Here is a 16,891-nt window from a genome sequence, read left to right as displayed (position 1 = left end):
CTACCCGCTTCTTTTTTTTGGTCACCGATTGTTTCACATCATAAACGCTCCGCAGGTCGCCCTAGCAATATAAAATGTGAATACCGCGCCTCTCTGCTCTGAACAGCCGAGTAGCGATGATCGGCGCTGGGGGACGAACTGCAGCTGAGCTCGGTCGTTCTCCAATTCAGCCACCGGTACTTTTAAAGTAAGGAAGTGGCGCCATCTAGCGGTGGTTTGTGCCCATAGGACATTTTGAATTAAAAATTCAGATTCTGAGAATTCTGAGATAGATAGATCGATAGAGAGATAGATAGATGATAAAGAGATAGATAGATGATAGATATACTGTATAGAAAATAATTTGTCATAGCAGCCAAACACTAAGAGATAATGTCAAAAACTACACAAATTCGTTACATTTATTTTTGCAATTCGTATATATATATTTGTTTTTTGTCTCTATTGTATATTTTACAAGGTGTGTGGTGTGATACCTGCTGCCGTCACACCGGAATTTCCCAGCTTGTCATCAACCAAGTACTTATCTAGTATCTATCTAAATGACACGTTTGTAAGATGAAGTTGCTGTATTAATTGTAAATAATTTCCTCCAAAGAAGGATTTTTCAAAACACGTAACACAACTCCAATATTGTCATTAGTGTATCATGTATCATCCCTGACTCCTGCCTCCTCCCTGTCGCTGCCCCTTAGAGTCTGAATGAGCACAACACAAGTGTCAGTCTCTGAGTTGGTTTGACATTCATCACCTCCTGTAAAAAAAGAAGTATTTTTTTTTCACATTTGTTTTCATGAATGATCCAACGACAAAGATCCCTTCGTCCCGTCTTAGTCAGTCATTTATTCGGCATGATTGTCACGAGTATCGGATCTTATAAAACAGTAATGGTCGCCGCTGCATTTATACAGTGTAGATTTCGGCCAACATGCAACAAGGCACCAAAATGCTATTTCAAAAAAAGAAGAAAATATAATTTTCAGTCTCAATTTCCATCGCTACTCATCACACACTACACCGTTTATTTCAGCATTCAAATTTAAATGGAAGAGAAAAAAAATATTCATATTGACTCCATGTCTAGATATCTGATCCGGTAATAAATCAAATTTATATAGAATCACGCAGACCTTCTGATGTTCTCATTGGTTAGAAGTCAATATTACCTCAAATAATTAGCATATAAACTCGTAGCAAGAACGCAAAACATTATTAGTTACATGATTGTAGATTGTTAAATGTAGTGTGTGTTCACGCGTGCACAACTTTTGATTAGGAACTACATACTGGCTTTTGTTTTTGACGGTGCCTGGCTTGCACTCTTTCCTCCGGAATCTTGAAAAACGTCGAACCCTTTCACCAAATGGCGACCTATAGTGGTTGCTGACCTCAAGCCTCAAATGACGAAACATCTGAAAGCAAAAAATGAGCAGTAGAGAATGAAATTCAAGGTCTGTAACCAGTAGACCAGAGAGCACTGCGGGTCGGTGAAGCGCCGATGATCCCGGCGGCTGCTGGAGCGTTTGTGGTCTGAGGAACTTGATGATACACCCAGTCTAATAGCTCTTGGTTTTTTGGGGTTTTTTTTCCCCTTAAACCCCGTCCCTGCTCCCATCCGTGTCTCCGGTTTGAGCTGATGTAGTCTGAGCCGTCTGTGACGTGTTGAGGGCGAGTTGCATGGCCCAAATGCTCAGAGGGCGCATGTAAGCCAGAGAGCGGAAGATGCCCTTCTCGCAGTAGGCTTCAGGAGTCTGGAAGGCCATGCCCAGTTTCTCCCACACGGTCCGGTAGCAGCCCTCGGCCGTGCGCATACCCTCATCCCTCATACCCTGGGGGAGAAAAGAAAACATAGCCGCAGAGATTGTGAGGCAATAATTTAACTAAACATCACACAGTCAAACATGCACTTGCTATTCGCTGTCATTAAGTTACTTTAGGGGCCGTGTTTCCAAACCAAAATCATAATAAATACAAAAAAAAATCCCAAATTTAAAGGAATAGTTCAAACTTTTGGGAAACAAACCTCACTAAGTAAAATGTTATATCTCATCTGTTTAATCTGTGCAGACCCGAATTGTAAAAACATTTTTTAAAACACCCTCTTAACCACTGTAAAACTGAAACAGGCTGCCTTAAAATTTTACTCATGAGACATGTCATTTTTCTTTTTTTACCCCCCAGCGTTTAAAAAAATGTGAATAGGAAACACCTTATCATTACATTCTGTAGATGTAAAGCAGATACTAACACACACACACACACACACACACACACACACACACACACACACACACACACACACACACACACACACACACACACACACACACACACACACACACACACACACACACACACACACACACACACACACACACACACACACACACACACACACACACCCCCCCCCCTACCTCATGGATCATGGTGGCCGCCAGTCCATACACGACTCCAATCCAGACCTCGTCCGACTGGACGCTGGATCGGTCCGGCACTCCTTCGGGACGCATGCCGTTGACCGCTCCCATCTGGCCTCCGGCGAAGCTCATGACGTTCAAGTCAAAAACAGATTTCAGTGCACTCTGGATCTTCTCTTTTGGAAAAGCCTAAAAGGGAGACAGGAAATGGTGTTGAGCGTCCTAATCGGGGGGGGATCCCAATTGGAATATCCTTGGCAGAAGGGCCATATATTCACTACATTCAAAGTTAAATAGATATGTGTGATAACTTGCCTGGTATTCTCCCTCCCCCAGCCCGGACGCCCTCAGGAACCAGTGGCCGGCGCACTGGTCAGACATGACGCTGTTGGAAAGCTCTCTCCCACTGCTGTCATAGTTGTAATACTTTCCTAAACATGAGGGGGAAACAAAGGTGAAAAACAAATAAATAACCTCTCAAGCATAGTACACGACGTAATAACTGCCAAAAGGTATTTTCTTTACTTTATCTTTTTAAAATCAGACCATAAACAGTAATAAGTAAATGGATTTGAATGCATCTCTTTATCACTGAACAAAAGACACGATATGTATGTGTTAAACCGGTTCCTAAATAAAAACCTCCGGGTGAACTTCTCAATATATACACACTGAATGCAACACAACAGTTGCAGTGTGTTCTGAACTCACCGTTCCACAGCAGTTTGTCAAAAGCGGCACTGCCTCTGTCAATGATGTCTTTGTAACGCCGGTACGCCTCCTCGCTGTCCACCAGTCGGGCCATCTTACACATCACACACAGCGACGCCAACCACAGCCCACCGCAGTATGCACTGTAAAAAAAAAAATTAAATGGGACCGGTGAAAATAGGGATTACATAGGTTGTAGTTGCAAACGCTTTTTAGTATGTTGAGCCTTCTGTGTCCACTGTCTTTGTGTTTCACAGAGAGATCAACTATATACTACTGTACAATCCAATTTAGACTTGAAAGAGAACATGTTATATATTTTGGTTTTTCCAGGCTGGTGTGTAGATGGTCGCCATGTTTTTACCATCCCATTCACTCTTTGAACGCTCACCTCGGTCCAGTCACCGGCCACCCGTCATAGGTCTGGTCGGCATATCCGGAGTTTTCTATGAGTCCGTCTCCGTCCAGGTCAAATTTCATCTCAGACTCCATCGCTGCCTGGCAGAATGAGAAGACAGAGCTTAAATCAATTCTGAGTAATTGACCAAAAAATTATGGCGTACAAGATGGTGCAAATAATAGTTGTTTTTTAAATTAATTTAAGTGAATTTAACCAACGTGCAGATTTTTTTTTCTCCTCAGAAACCAGTCCATCGATAGAATTATGTAACTAACCCTGTTTATTTTATTGATAGTCGGTGAGCATGTCTTCAGATTACTTTACCGTTCATAGGTCACTTTTAGTGAGAGCTGTGCTAAATTAGCGCTAACAAAAAACCCAAACCTTTCCTGCTTTAGTTGCTTCACATTAAAGGCTTTCGACAAGCAATATGCTTTTATTATGAAAAATTTACAGGAAATGCATCGAGTTTGTCACCAAGTTAGCTGAGCTCTATTAGCAGGCACAGGTAAAAACTGCTTCACCTCAATGAGTGGCTCGACACGGCTAACAGTGGAACAACCCCGTAAGACGATCGATTCAACTCAAGTTCAGTTATTTCGAGGACCAATCCGTCATCGTCGTATACCTGGCAGATGGGCCACATGTCCCGCAGGTACTGACTGTCCTGGGTGAGATGAAAGTCCCTGTAGACCTGGAGGACAAACTTCAGGTTCAAGTCCTTCCAGTCCGCAGTGTCATGAATGAGGTAGGCATTCACCCGCTGCCACGGCTCGTCATCTGGGGACAGAGTCGTCGTAATACAGTAGCGCTGAGAGACAATTCATGACAAGAACATTTTGAAAAATGACTTGATTCAAGCCATTTTAACCCTCAAACCTATACGACTCCCTAAAAGGTAGTAAACACATTTTAAAGACATGGTAAAAAAGGGTAGAAGTCATGAGTTGGACATGTTTTGCGGGTCATTCCCCTCAGAGTTGTCGTGCAGTGCAGTCTTTCTCTGACCTGGGTCTCCGATGTCATGAGGCACCACGTGTTTGGCCTTGACGGGCGAATAGCGGCCACTCATCAGATGGAGCCTCTCCGTCGGGTCCTGCTGAACCACGCTGCCGGCTTAGAGGAGATAAAATGCAGCGACGCCCCCAGTCGGTATTGTTTGCTATATCAAGTACACTCGTGCTTGAATAATAGATAAAACACCCAAGACAACGGATCTTCACTCACCGATATCATATTGCACGCTCAGGGCGAGTTTGGGCCACAGCATTATGAGCGCGAAGGAAGCGTAGAAGTGCACGTCGTAGGTGTTGTACATTCTGTACTCCTGACCTGGGAAATGATAACCGCTTATAAATTTAGGTCGTGAAACACAAAAGAGCAGAATCCGAATTATAAAATTTAGAGTAACATCCGTGTTCCCTCGGCACTGACCTTCCAGGTAGGCAAAGCGCCCGTACTCTTTGATGACGGCAGGTTGAGCCGGTAGCCCGCCGTCCTCGCTGCGCACGCCGCCGCTGACGTCGGCGTCCTCCGCCAGTTCCGTCCACACCGAGCCTCCGTCCGCCACAAAGTACAACTCGTTGAACAGGGCCGACTTGTACCAGGAGGGGAGAGAACTGTAACAGCAAAGTGACATAAAAGTGAACATTTCAGAATGGGGTGTCTACAAAGATTAATACAATAATTTGAAACCCTATGTATTGGATTAGAGGTCATCCTAATTTATCCAAATATTTTTATTTTAAGCTTCCAGAGCTGTGTACTACCTGTCCTGCAGAATTGGCCTCTGCCACTCCTCGATGCTCTCCTCCCACCGTTTGTAGTGTGTTAGAGCGTAGTGGCTGAGAGAGGGGGACGCGTCCCCTTTGGTCCCGAAGAAACGAGTGTATCTCCTGGAAAACAGAAAAAAGGCACGAGCTGTTGGCGTCAGCGCAAGAATTCTTCATGGTTACATAAAAAAAAACATTCTAAAATGCATCTTTAAATGCATCATTGCAAGTCTAAATTAGAACAATGGAATACAGTTTTTTGGTCAGTTGAGCATGAAGCTTAAAAATAGGGCACCACATTGAGTATTTTAGTCGTCATCTGCTACTGAATTTTTCGAAAGAACATTGTTGAACTGCACTTAACTACTCAAGCAAAAACGGATCTGAAGCTCATCTGCTCATCTTTTTCAACTTTGTTTAATGTAGAATTCAAAATGTGCCAAAAGGAAAGGAGAAGCGTTTTTTCGGCTGTGTACCTGGTGTGTTCCCTCTCTCCGGAGCCGAAGGTGATTTTGGGCATGTCCCAGGCCAGACAGAACTCCAGCGTGCTACGGCTCTGAGCCGGCACCGAGCAACCCGCAGCCAACGCTGCCGCCACCTTCTCTCCTCTCGCCGTCGGCGGGCTGGAACCTGCAGAGGCAAGACGACATATCCATAAGAACACCGTAGTTATCTGATGCCAAGTTCAGACGACACAACTCTAATGCTCAACGCTCGAGCGATGCCTTCCTGTAGAGGGTGCATCAAGTTCTTTCATTATACTTCCCCTCCCCCCACTTCTTTTTTTTTAAAATTTTTTTTTTTTTACTTCATGTTGAGTAGACAACATCTTTCGACATCTGTTCTGTAACAGTCTCATCCGTCCACAGTCTATATTTTAAGCACTGACCCGTCGGAGAGTCCAGCCGTCCATCGGTGATGAGGTCGCTCCACAGGTCTCCGCAGGTTCCCTTTGGACTGAACGCTGTCTGGTGACTGACTTCCCTATCGGGCTGTAAAGAAATGTTTACACAAACATAGGCACACACACACAGACACACTCTCTTGGTAAACCATAAACCCTAATGCTCATTAACGCAGCAGATTCACAAAGAAAACCCAGCTGATGAGTAGAAATCTGCTTCCAAATGACAGCAACTATTTCAAATCTTTAGTTTATTCCCTGGGAACTGACTGTGCAACAACTTCCAAACTACCGAATACTAAATTCAAATCGAACCTGCTCTCGGGCCGCGATGCACAACGTGTACGGGTTCACCGCGGTGCGATGGTGCAGCAGGACCCCCGACACCGCCTGCCCCTCCTTCTCCAGGTGGAACGGCTCGTTCCAGTGTCCGCCGCCCTTGTCGTTCTTGTGCCCCGACCCGTTGACCACGGTGAACATGATGGAGACATCTAGGTCGTGGTCGTTCTTGTTTTCCACGTCCCACACGAACACTGCCACTGGGAGGCTGGAGTCCTGGGAGAAAGAATTGTTAAAGATGTGTATTTATTACAGGCGGAGGAACTGCAACACAAATATGTCGACAAATGCTATCTAAAATCTAAAACCGTTTCAATTTTGTGATGAGCAAAAAAGGTTTTGTGGTATTTTGGGGACCAGAGAATCACATGACTTACATTTTTGTAATTTGAAACGTGGCGTTGTCAACGTGAACAAGGATTATTAACGATACCCAAAGCTTTTTATCATTAAACATATTACAAATAGCTAATAATGACCATTTATCAGTCCAGCCCTAGTAGACTTGATGATTGAATCTGGAATCTAATTTTTTTTATATTAAGAACTTGTACGGGACAACAAACACCAAACACAAAAAATATCGCAACACAAAATAGACTGATTGAAATCCAGGGATTTTGTTTGGTTACCTGGTAGTCGTGGGGGACGACGGGGGAAATCTGCCTGCAGGTCAGGGTCACGTTCTGGCCCGGCAGGTGGTAGACGGTCCAGGCGCGGGGGTACAGGGCGTGGTAGAAGGCGTACTCGCCGCAGTAGCCCCAGTTCCAGCCCTGCAACGTGGGCGGTCTCTCCACAGACAGCACCTGCTGGTAAACTGTTTGTCCTCCGCGACGCAAACACACTGTGAACTGAGAACACGATGAACAAGAGTCGTGAATTTGTTATCCTCCGTTTGCAGCACCGTCCACATACCGTAGCGAGAAAAGACCCGTGAACGTAGACTTACTGGCAGGAGAACTGTTTCTTTAAATGACACGAGCCCTCGTTGATAAGGGACCAATTATCAACGTTATAAATCTTGCCTCTACAGATTGTGGGTCTTTGTTTGCTCAGATTTAAAAATATTGAGCAAACTGTCGCACGTGGTTTTAAGAGACCGAGGTGTACGAAGCCGAATTAAACAGTCTTTTAACAACTGTAGGTTAAAATCTTTATGGCGTAAAGTGAGTGTGCCCGTACCTGGTCGGCAGTGACAGTCTTGTAGTGGTACATTCCAGGGTTGAGTTGCCACCTGCAGAACTCCCCCCTCCAGCCTCTGGTGATGGTTCCTCCTCCAATACCTCCGAGTGGAGCGCCTACAAAATTGGGAGGGACAGAGTCAACGCAGAGAAAAAATAAATCTGTGTTTGTTCACCTCGGCCATCCAATTTGAAATAATAAAACACGGGTTGGTCGTATTTATAAAAAATATTAATGCAAAGGCGAGTTACAAAAGGCTTCAACAGAGATGTTTCCCTTGGAAAAAGTAACTTTTCAGTTACTTGTGAGGTTTCATTTGGTGAAATTCAACAGGTCAGAATAGGTTATTGATCGGATTCACACCGAAAGTGCACAGAACTGAAACACATTCATCAAACAGGTTACTTTATTTGAATAATGTGTCCACTTTCAGCATGAAACCTGACAGACCGAACGTATTGTTTTTCAGAATAGACCCGAACTCACCGTATATCTGACGCAAGGGTTGGGCACCAAACATATCGATGAACGGAGCCTTCTTTTCCACCTGGGTCTTCTTGTACCACCATTTCAGATACCTGGACGAACACGGGTACAAAATACAGTTACACCCATCAAGTGGAACGGTGTTTTGTGTCAACAAATATTCAAGAACAAGAGACACATATAACAGCATTAAACATGTTTTGGAGTACAATGACATCTTGTGCGGGAGCGAGCCTCTAGATGCCTCATTTAGGTAACATACAAATTAAAAAAATAATGAGGAAAATGATTAAAGCGTCAAATAGCTGCTAAAAAAACATATGGAATTAACAGTAAAATCTTATTGACTGAGAAAACTGGATAAATATATATATTTACTGTATATGTATAAACAAGGAATCAAAATACTGACACAGAATAGTAATAGTATTAATATCAGTTTAACTAGTTTTTATGGAAAAGAACGTCAGAATTCTCTGATTTCAGCTTCTTAAATGTGAATATTTTCTGGTTTCTTTGCTCCTCTGTGACAGTGAACTAAATATCTTTGGTGTGTGGACAAAACAAAACATCATCTTGTTGGTTTGGGAAACACAAGCACACATTTTTCACCATTTTCTGAAGCACACATTTTTCACCATTTTCTGGACCAAACATCTAATCGATTAATCAAGAAAATAATAGACCGATTATTCCATAATGAAAACAATCGCTAGTTGCAGCCCTATAAATATATTTAAATACACCTACAGCTCTTTGCAAGACTTTCGCGGTATAATACACGTACACGTGATGTCGCAGGTAACTTTCTCGGACACTGCACTGACCCGAATTCTTTTCCCGGACCTTGACCCTAATCATTACCAGTGTTTGATCGGCATCTTCCCAATTGGGAACCTGTCTTTTGTCTGCAATCGGACAAACTATCCCCAGTAAACTGATGTTGAGTTTGAAAGAGAGGAATGAATTCCAAGTGGTGACTCTACTTCGTCTGGCTGTTGCCAACTTGTGTGAGTCAGTCGGTGCATTTGTGTGTGTTTTTGTGTGCAGCGCTCGCTAATCGCCCCGGGATCGGGCGGTGAAATATTAATTAGGCCACGTTACAATAGGTCTCTGACAACAGCTCCCGGAGCAGTTGAGGCCATGAGGCCTCGGCAGTTCAATGTCAGAGTCATTAAACTGTTTACGCTCTGAACTCTGGCACGCTGGATTTTTCTGCCAATACCCCCCCCGAAAGAATAAAGCTGCCGTTGTTCGGTTGAGCAGGTTTTACTGTGATTAGACAGAACATCAGTTCAGCAATGAACTAACTGGCCGCAGTGCTCATGGTGCCCCTCGATACTTTCAGCCCGCATCGCTTTTGCTTTTAGCTAGAAAGTCAGAATACACCGCAACTTCTGTTTACCCATTTCCAAAGTGCGGCTCTTGGACTTTCAGAGGTCCTGAGGGGCACCAGCTAAATTAGAAAACAGACTAAATGTGAAATGATTTCTGCATCATAGAACTCTATCATGGTGTATCTGCAGCGAGGCGCCCCGGTTGGTGACTTTTTGCAGGTGTTGCCCTTTCATTTGCTTTCTGTTTAGAAAGCTGAGAAACTATAGCACCAGGGTTTAAGTTAAGCTTCCACAATTATTAGTATGTTGTTGTTTCACTAAGAATTAGTGGCAAGACCCTGACGCAACTCATCAAGTAATCTTGTGCCCTAAACGACAGCCACTCCTGTTAATCGAACGTCATTTGCTGCATGACATAACCCTATAATCAATAATATTTCAGCCATTAAAAAGGTTTCTACTTGTGCAAACAGCTGCAAAATTGCCGTGCGTGATAACACAGCACCTGACTGTGCTTTACTGCAAACAGTCACCTCTCAACAACGACAGCCGCCACAGTTGACACAGCTCCACTCGGGAGCCGATGAGTGGGATCGTCCGGATCGTGTTGTTCTTCTAAGGCTCGGCCGGAATGCAAACAGCGGCCGTCCGCCTGACCTCCGTGATGCGTTCGCTCGGCCTTGAGCGCAATGAAAGGCAAAGCATTTTAAGTTCTGACTTACAAACCCTGATACCTGTGCCAGTTTTTTTCAAGGCTTAATCATAATACACGGTATGAAAAAATTCTGCAACAGTTAGCCGAAAATAAGATAACTGACAGTTCTCTTATGCATTTTTTCTAGCACACCTTTGCCTGCACAGTGGTTTATTGTACAGGCCTTTCAACATTGCTCCACCTGTCACTGACATGATGCAGGGACGAAGGTGTGGCTAATACCCCCCCCCCCCCCCCCCCCCGTTTGAACAACCTCCTCCTCCCCCTCCTGCTGCTGCATAAGCGCCGTCACATTCATTTGTGCAACAGCTGACAAATGTTGCCATGGCGATGGAGCCGACGGGGCACACCTCGGATGAGAAATGGGAAAGAGCCGTTTTTGTGCCGAGAGTGCAGTGTGCTCGTTGGTTGCTAGAAGAAAAAAGTCCAATTGACAGTTTACAGAGATCTGTGACAGATTGTACATGGAACAACTATCACAATTTTACCTATTTGGTTTCTTTTGGTGTTACTGTAATTCGAATTCAAATGCAAATCAAACTGCCTCAATGTGATTGAGTAGTTTGTTTTATCCTCTCCTCCTACGACTGGACTGCATGGACACCAGGATTGCATTCTGAGAAATATGACATACTATTGGATAATGGCTCCGCAGGTACGACACCATGGAAGTGGGTTAAAAGGTGGATAGGTGAACACTTTGCGACGACATATGGAAAACAGGAGTGGTCCCCAGTCTGTTCAGGGAGTGTACTTGTGTGGTGTTTACCAATTGATGAATGGATGTTTTACCTTAATCTGCAATCTCTCCTAACAATGAGCCAAACTCTCCGCCCGGGCCTCACCTGACTCCGAGGCCGATGTGATCCCAGAGGTTGGACAGGGAGACGTCCCTCGCCTGGAAGGGCTTCCGCTTCTCCTTGAACTCGTGTGCCAGGCAGATGCGCCAGCCCTCCCGGGGCACGCCGTGCCCCGTCCCCTCGGCGACGTACCTGCTCATGAGGTCCGCTGTGGACCTCTCGCCCCACTCTGCGCTCATTGTGGCGGGACGTCCCAGCAGCAGCGGGCGGCTTCAGAGTCTACCGAGCGATGGAGGAAACCGCTTGCGAAATGCAAGCACAGATCTGCCACCGCCTTCTGTCAACAGGGTCAATCTATGGTGCATTCACCACGAGGAGGTGGCGGCTGCAGGTAGAAAATCTTCAAAGTCAAACTGGTTCTCAACTGACAAGCTCTGACTACCAACGGGGCAGGCACCGATTGGCAGGGTGTAAATGCTCCTTCAGATAGGAAGTCCCAATGCCATCGTCCGGTTTATCACCGTCCACGTGATACCAGCACAGTGGGTTCACATCCTCCTGGGACTAATTGATTCAGTGTGCTGCTGCTTCACCGTCGTCCCGTGGATGCCTGTGTTTTGAAGAGAAGACTGACCCCCTTTGTGTGGAGCCCGGATGCGGCTGCGCAGTCAGCTGCGGAGGAATGAATGGATGGTTGGATGGAAGGAAGGATGACAGCTCGAGACCGTCAGGAAGCACCGAGCACCTCAGTCACATAGCCGGGACACCTACAGTGGTATAAGACAGGAGGATGTTAAAACATAATAATAATAAAGAAAGGGTTGAATTGACCAGTGGGACATTCGGAGGAAGTGAGCGGCGGTTAGCTTCAAAGCCGTACATCACGTACAGGTTAGCTTAAGTCGCCGCGTAGCTTCACAGTCGAGGGGCGCGAGCTAACGCCACAAGCTAACTCGCAATTAAAACGACCAGAGACAGACATTGTTATTTTATATACCCCGAGCGACGTCGTCAGTCCGCAGCAGCTCCGACGTGAAACTCACTCGGCATCCTGTAGCTTCTGCTTGCGCGTCCAATATGCAAAGACGTTTACGTTTGTCACCATGAGAAACATTAGACCTTGTGCCCTCGAATTGGCCTCTCAGGCTACTGTTGGTGTCAGGCAGCCTGCGGATAGTTCCTCGTTTTGCAAGGTGCGTCGATCCAAACTTCAACCGTGCTGCGTACACTTCATTAACGTAGAAACCGGAGAATTGGTTAGTTGTTGTTGGGAGTTTGCTTGGGGTCAGAATCGATACTGGTTGGAATGGTTGCCTGACAGGTCAAGCTTAGGGGCAAAAACTCCAATTTGTGTCCACGGCCGCTGCTCAGCATGTACCACTGGGGGGTAAAGAGGAGGGGTGTTTATTCATCCTCACTTCTTCATTTTGTCTTCAAATGACCTATGTCATCGGATTTTTAAAATATAAAACCGTTTTGATAAACCGAGATAAACCGTTTTGCTCTTGAACGTGTGGTGCCAGTGCACAACATCAAAGGGTTATTTCTAAATGTTGAAATTAAACCCCTCCCACTAGTTACTATAGCGACGGCTAACCTAACGTTACCTCCACCTTGTGACGTGTTTTTCGATGGCCGACGAATAACTTTACCGACGTTCTACTTTTTTTTTGATTGATTCGTTAAAAACGTGACAAATTAATACATAATATCACTCGCACAGTGGGCTACACTCATCATCAAGGCTAAGTTATATTTGTGGATTTTTTTTCAAATTCTTTAACAGTTTTGTTTTCCCTTGGTTCGTGATTGGTCTTACGTCAGCGTGTAGAGGCATTTCTACGCTCCGATTTTTTTTTTCTTCTTGTTTACGTTAGCTGGAATGGACGCTTACTAGGTAAAAATATGATCGAAACCATTGGCAACGCGGTCAAATATCGAGTTTTATAGTTGGAGAAGTACATTTGGTGTGCCCCGGGATACGACAACGCTTTGGTATCGACTGAGACCAAGGTATGTGGTTAAATCATCCCTCAAAACGAGCTACTAGCGAGCTGAAGCGAACAACACAACCTACTCTTCCTGGTGGAATAACAATGCACTTGTTTTTCAAGATTGCAGTGTGCAGCTTTGTTCGCACTCTCAACCTTGTTGTTGTCGTCCAACGTGTCCAGATGATCGAGGTGGTGGCCTCCATGGCCCGAGGCCCCGTGTTTCTGGCCGGGGAGCTCATGGAGTGTCTCATAACGTTCACCAACCCGATGTCCCACCTGTCCACCTCGGCCAGCAGGTAGGATGTTGCTCCGTGTCTCCCTCACATACCATATGACAGCCTCTGTCTGGTGTAAGGATGAATCCAAAGTGTGGAAATAACACCCGATCATGAAAGATTACTTCATAAATCCAGATATTCAATATAATTTAGAGAGAAGACGATGATCCGTTCAGTTGGTGAGCTAGATGGGCACATTTTAAAGCTTAAGTTTGAAATGTGCTTGGTTCCCACCAGGCTAATACAGAGAGCCATAAAATAGCATTCCACACTTTTGATGAAACAATCACCGGACAAGCCCAGAAAAATATTTCTGACCCCACCCACCCATGTCAATGCTTTTATGTATTCCAGTAGAGGCTCAACTGGTTTTAACTCTTTCTGTGTCCATCTGTCAATCAAAACCCCAACAAATCAGCCATGCAGAGGAACATCTCTGTGACATTGCTTTGTATTCATTTTCGACTGCACACACCCATCCAGTTGTTTATGATGGGTGCTGGATCAACTTAATGTCACAAAGAGGAGATGATCTCCACACGGAAAAGCTTCCGCTGAAGGATTTTATTTGCCATAGTGATGCGTCCGAAGATCCTCTGAGAGAGCTTGGTGCATTTTGAGCAGCTTTGTGTAAATCACTGCCGTCGTATAACTCTTGTTTTCCCCAAATATGTCCCAGTGAGATGTTGGCGTGGGCCAGCGCCCAGATTCACTGTCAGTTCCACGCCAGCGAGAGCAAGGTGGCCCTGCCGAGCCAGGGCAACAAACAGGACGTACAGGCCGAAAGTGACACGGTGCTTATTCCAAGCAGAGGTCAGTGGGAAGAGGAGAAGTTGTTTTTTTTTTTTTTCACATCATTAGATGCACATTTACATGCAGTGTTTCTTATGGTTTATTCAAACAAATGGTGCCTGGAATAAAACACAAAATTCTTACAGGAGAGCGAGGGCAGTGTGTGCTGGACACACCACCGAAGATACTTTTCTGTGACCTATGCCTGGACCCTGGGGAGAGCAAAACCTGTAAGTGTGTTTGCATATGTGGATTGAAAAAAATCCACAAGTTTAAATTGAGCTAATAATTTGACTTGCATGAGTATTTGTGACAAAAAAAACTTTCAGAAGATGAGAGGTATAGTGCATGTTTCTCACAATGGCAACATCTTTACAGATCAGGCGATAAAGAGATTTACAGTTCTTAACGGCCAGTATTTTCCCCTAAATCGTCATGCAGCATTTACAAAAGAACATCTATCTTTCTGCCACAGATTCATACAGCGAAGTCGTGCCCAGCGACGGCCCTCCGAGCTTCCGTGGTCAGTCGGTGAAATACGTCTACAAACTGACCATCGGCTGCCAGAGAGTCAACTCTCCCATCAAACTCCTGCGCGTTCCCTTCAGAGTGCTGGTTCTGCAGGGTGAGATGACTGGTTTATTCTAGAAAAGTTTGTTTTGAGTGAAAGTTTATTTTGTCTTTATCCATCTTTGTTCAGGGGGAAATAAAGACAAGAGTCTAATCATGTGACTCCTGTCGTATTGTTTACACGTAATGGCTGACATATTTTCCCCCTATCTGACCTGTAGGCATGCCAGAGCCTCCATTTCCCCAGGATGAGGAAGTCTCCCCCTTGAACCCGTTCCTCGAGGAAGAGGAAGCGAGCCGCAGGGATGCCCGGCCTCTGGAGAGAGCACTGGACATGCTGATGGTCACCACCTCGAGACGCTGCCCACGTGAGTCGGATATGTTTTAAACTTTCCTATTTAGCTCATTTATATTACAAACACACATTTTCACACAATGCAATGACTAGATAAAATATAAAGTATACTCAAACAGTAGAAGTATATGAGTGAATGCTATACCATTGGGTGGAAAAAAATATTTTATTCTGATTAGGTTATTCCAGGGTCTTTAATTTGGATTCTCTTTTTTCCAGACATGTTCAACATCACCAATATGCGAGGGAAAGTGGCAAAGTTCTGCATCTTCAAAATCGTTTACAGACTCGGGGAGGACATCGTCGGCACGTTCAACTTCTCCGAGGGCGACATTCCCTGCTTACAGGTGTGTTTTGCATAATGCTCGATGTCCACATGCTTCACACTTTTTGTACAACAATTAAACTTCCTCCTGTACGTATAGTTTACGTCTTTGCACTTTGTTTTTCCAGTATTCGGTGAGCCTCCAGAGCGAGGAGGAGATCCAGCAGGAGTACCAGCGTCGCCCTGGCCAGGCGGTCAGCGTGACGGGACACGGGCGACACATGGAGTCCTGCCTCCACACCGCCTCCAGCCACTTCTCCCTCCCCATCCCCCTCAACGTCACGCCAGGTTTCAGCACAGACATAGGTCAGTCACCAGTGGGCAAGTCACAGATCACCCGTGTCTGCTATCAAATGTCTCAGACACATATTTCTGGGGGAACAAACACACAGCACTGTGCAAGCAACAGGCCAGACAGAAAAAAGTCAGCAAACATGATTTTGTTTTTCAGTCTTGCTCAAACATCCTGAAATTGATTTGGTAAATTTTGTAATTTATCTCAAGAAAGAACTTAAGAAAATCTATTTTTGTTTAGTGACTACTGATGGGTTTTTTAGGCTTATATTGGATCTTCAACAAATCATGTGTCAGATGTTCATCTGAATATCAAGCTTCTTTCTAACGACATAAATATGCAGAACAAAGTAAAGCTGTAGAGCGTACATTTTTTAACAACCAAACGCTTTCCTCTCTGCACAGTGTCTCTCAGGTGGCGCTTGCACTTCGAGTTCGTCACCGCCCGGCAGCCAATGGAGCCGCCGACCGTTCTGCAGAACCAATCGGAGGTCACCGTCTGGACCGGGGCGGAGCACGTGGACGTGGACACCTTCAGCTGGGACCTTCCCATCAAAGTACTGCCCACCAACCCGGCCCTGGCTTCCTACGTGTCCCAGTTCACGGGGACCAACAGCATTAATATTTGACCGAGAGACTGTGAGCGTGTGACGATCGGGTGTTAATATTTTGTGGTTATGAGGGTATCGTGAGAGACCGTTAGATTTTCTTTCCAGATGAGGAATATTTGCACAGATGTGCACATTTCTGGAATAATATTGTTTTGTTTTTTTCATTGTATATGCAGAACCAGTAATGGACTTCATGTGTTAAGTATGCAACCTATAATTTGCCTTTTGTCGTATGCATTTTTTGATGCATCCTAACTTTGAATACATATATAATACATATTCCTTATCAGGAAGACTGACGCACATTGACCGCGTGAAGTGCAACCATCCCTGTGGTTGTTGTGCATTTCTGTATTCATATCATTTTTTCCTTTTTTTTTGACTCCTTTATTCCATGCACACTTGGCATTTCAGATTTTTATGAAACCGCCTCTTTCTTATCCAAGATTTTTTTTTTTTTACTGTTTTAACTGTCTTTCTTTTAACTTCAAAGGCTGAAAGAAAAGCTGTACTGAGCTGTAGATACTACAAGAGGAAATATAAAAGTGTGATTAAAAATTTTAATAAATCGTGTGTGGGGCCTCGTCCCCGTCACTTCACAGAATTCAA

At 44.8% G+C, this 16,891-nt stretch overlaps 2 protein-coding genes across 4 annotated transcripts; one reads left to right on the top strand and one right to left on the bottom strand.

The window, feature by feature from the left end:
- Positions 1-823: 823 nt before the first annotated feature.
- gba2 (glucosidase, beta (bile acid) 2) lies at positions 824-11,313 on the bottom strand. The gene is made up of 17 exons (XM_035603565.2): positions 11,109-11,313; positions 8,212-8,303; positions 7,726-7,841; positions 7,176-7,394; positions 6,520-6,759; positions 6,190-6,292; positions 5,777-5,930; positions 5,298-5,423; positions 4,963-5,147; positions 4,756-4,860; positions 4,537-4,644; positions 4,157-4,308; positions 3,520-3,626; positions 3,129-3,271; positions 2,733-2,848; positions 2,415-2,606; positions 824-1,829 (listed from the first exon to the last, which is right to left on the bottom strand). The coding sequence occupies exons 1-17, from the start codon at positions 11,300-11,302 to the stop codon at positions 1,593-1,595; spliced, it is 2,589 nt and encodes an 862-aa protein (XP_035459458.2). The 5' UTR covers positions 11,303-11,313; the 3' UTR covers positions 824-1,592.
- A 396-nt stretch (positions 11,314-11,709) lies between these two features.
- Positions 11,710-16,886, top strand: rgp1 (GP1 homolog, RAB6A GEF complex partner 1). 3 transcript variants are annotated; one of them, XM_035603578.2, is made up of 9 exons: positions 11,710-11,838; positions 13,238-13,353; positions 14,015-14,148; positions 14,274-14,357; positions 14,603-14,752; positions 14,919-15,065; positions 15,272-15,399; positions 15,506-15,683; positions 16,077-16,886. In XM_035603578.2, the coding sequence occupies exons 1-9, from the start codon at positions 11,746-11,748 to the stop codon at positions 16,298-16,300; spliced, it is 1,254 nt and encodes a 417-aa protein (XP_035459471.2). In that variant the 5' UTR covers positions 11,710-11,745; the 3' UTR covers positions 16,301-16,886. The 3 variants fall into 3 exon arrangements, with proteins under 3 accessions (XP_035459471.2, XP_047192089.1, XP_047192088.1); XM_047336133.1 differs by lacking the exon at positions 11,710-11,838 and adding an exon at positions 12,683-13,076 and having other exon boundaries at positions 13,178-13,353; XM_047336132.1 differs by lacking the exon at positions 11,710-11,838 and adding an exon at positions 12,685-13,076.
- The last annotated feature ends 5 nt before the right edge of the window (positions 16,887-16,891 follow it).

Source organism: Scophthalmus maximus, chromosome 12 (genome assembly GCF_022379125.1).
Source record: "Scophthalmus maximus strain ysfricsl-2021 chromosome 12, ASM2237912v1, whole genome shotgun sequence".
Taxonomy (NCBI): domain Eukaryota; kingdom Metazoa; phylum Chordata; class Actinopteri; order Pleuronectiformes; family Scophthalmidae; genus Scophthalmus; species Scophthalmus maximus.
The sequence above is the reverse complement of the archived record's forward strand: the minus strand, read 5'-3'. Positions and strand labels throughout refer to the sequence as shown.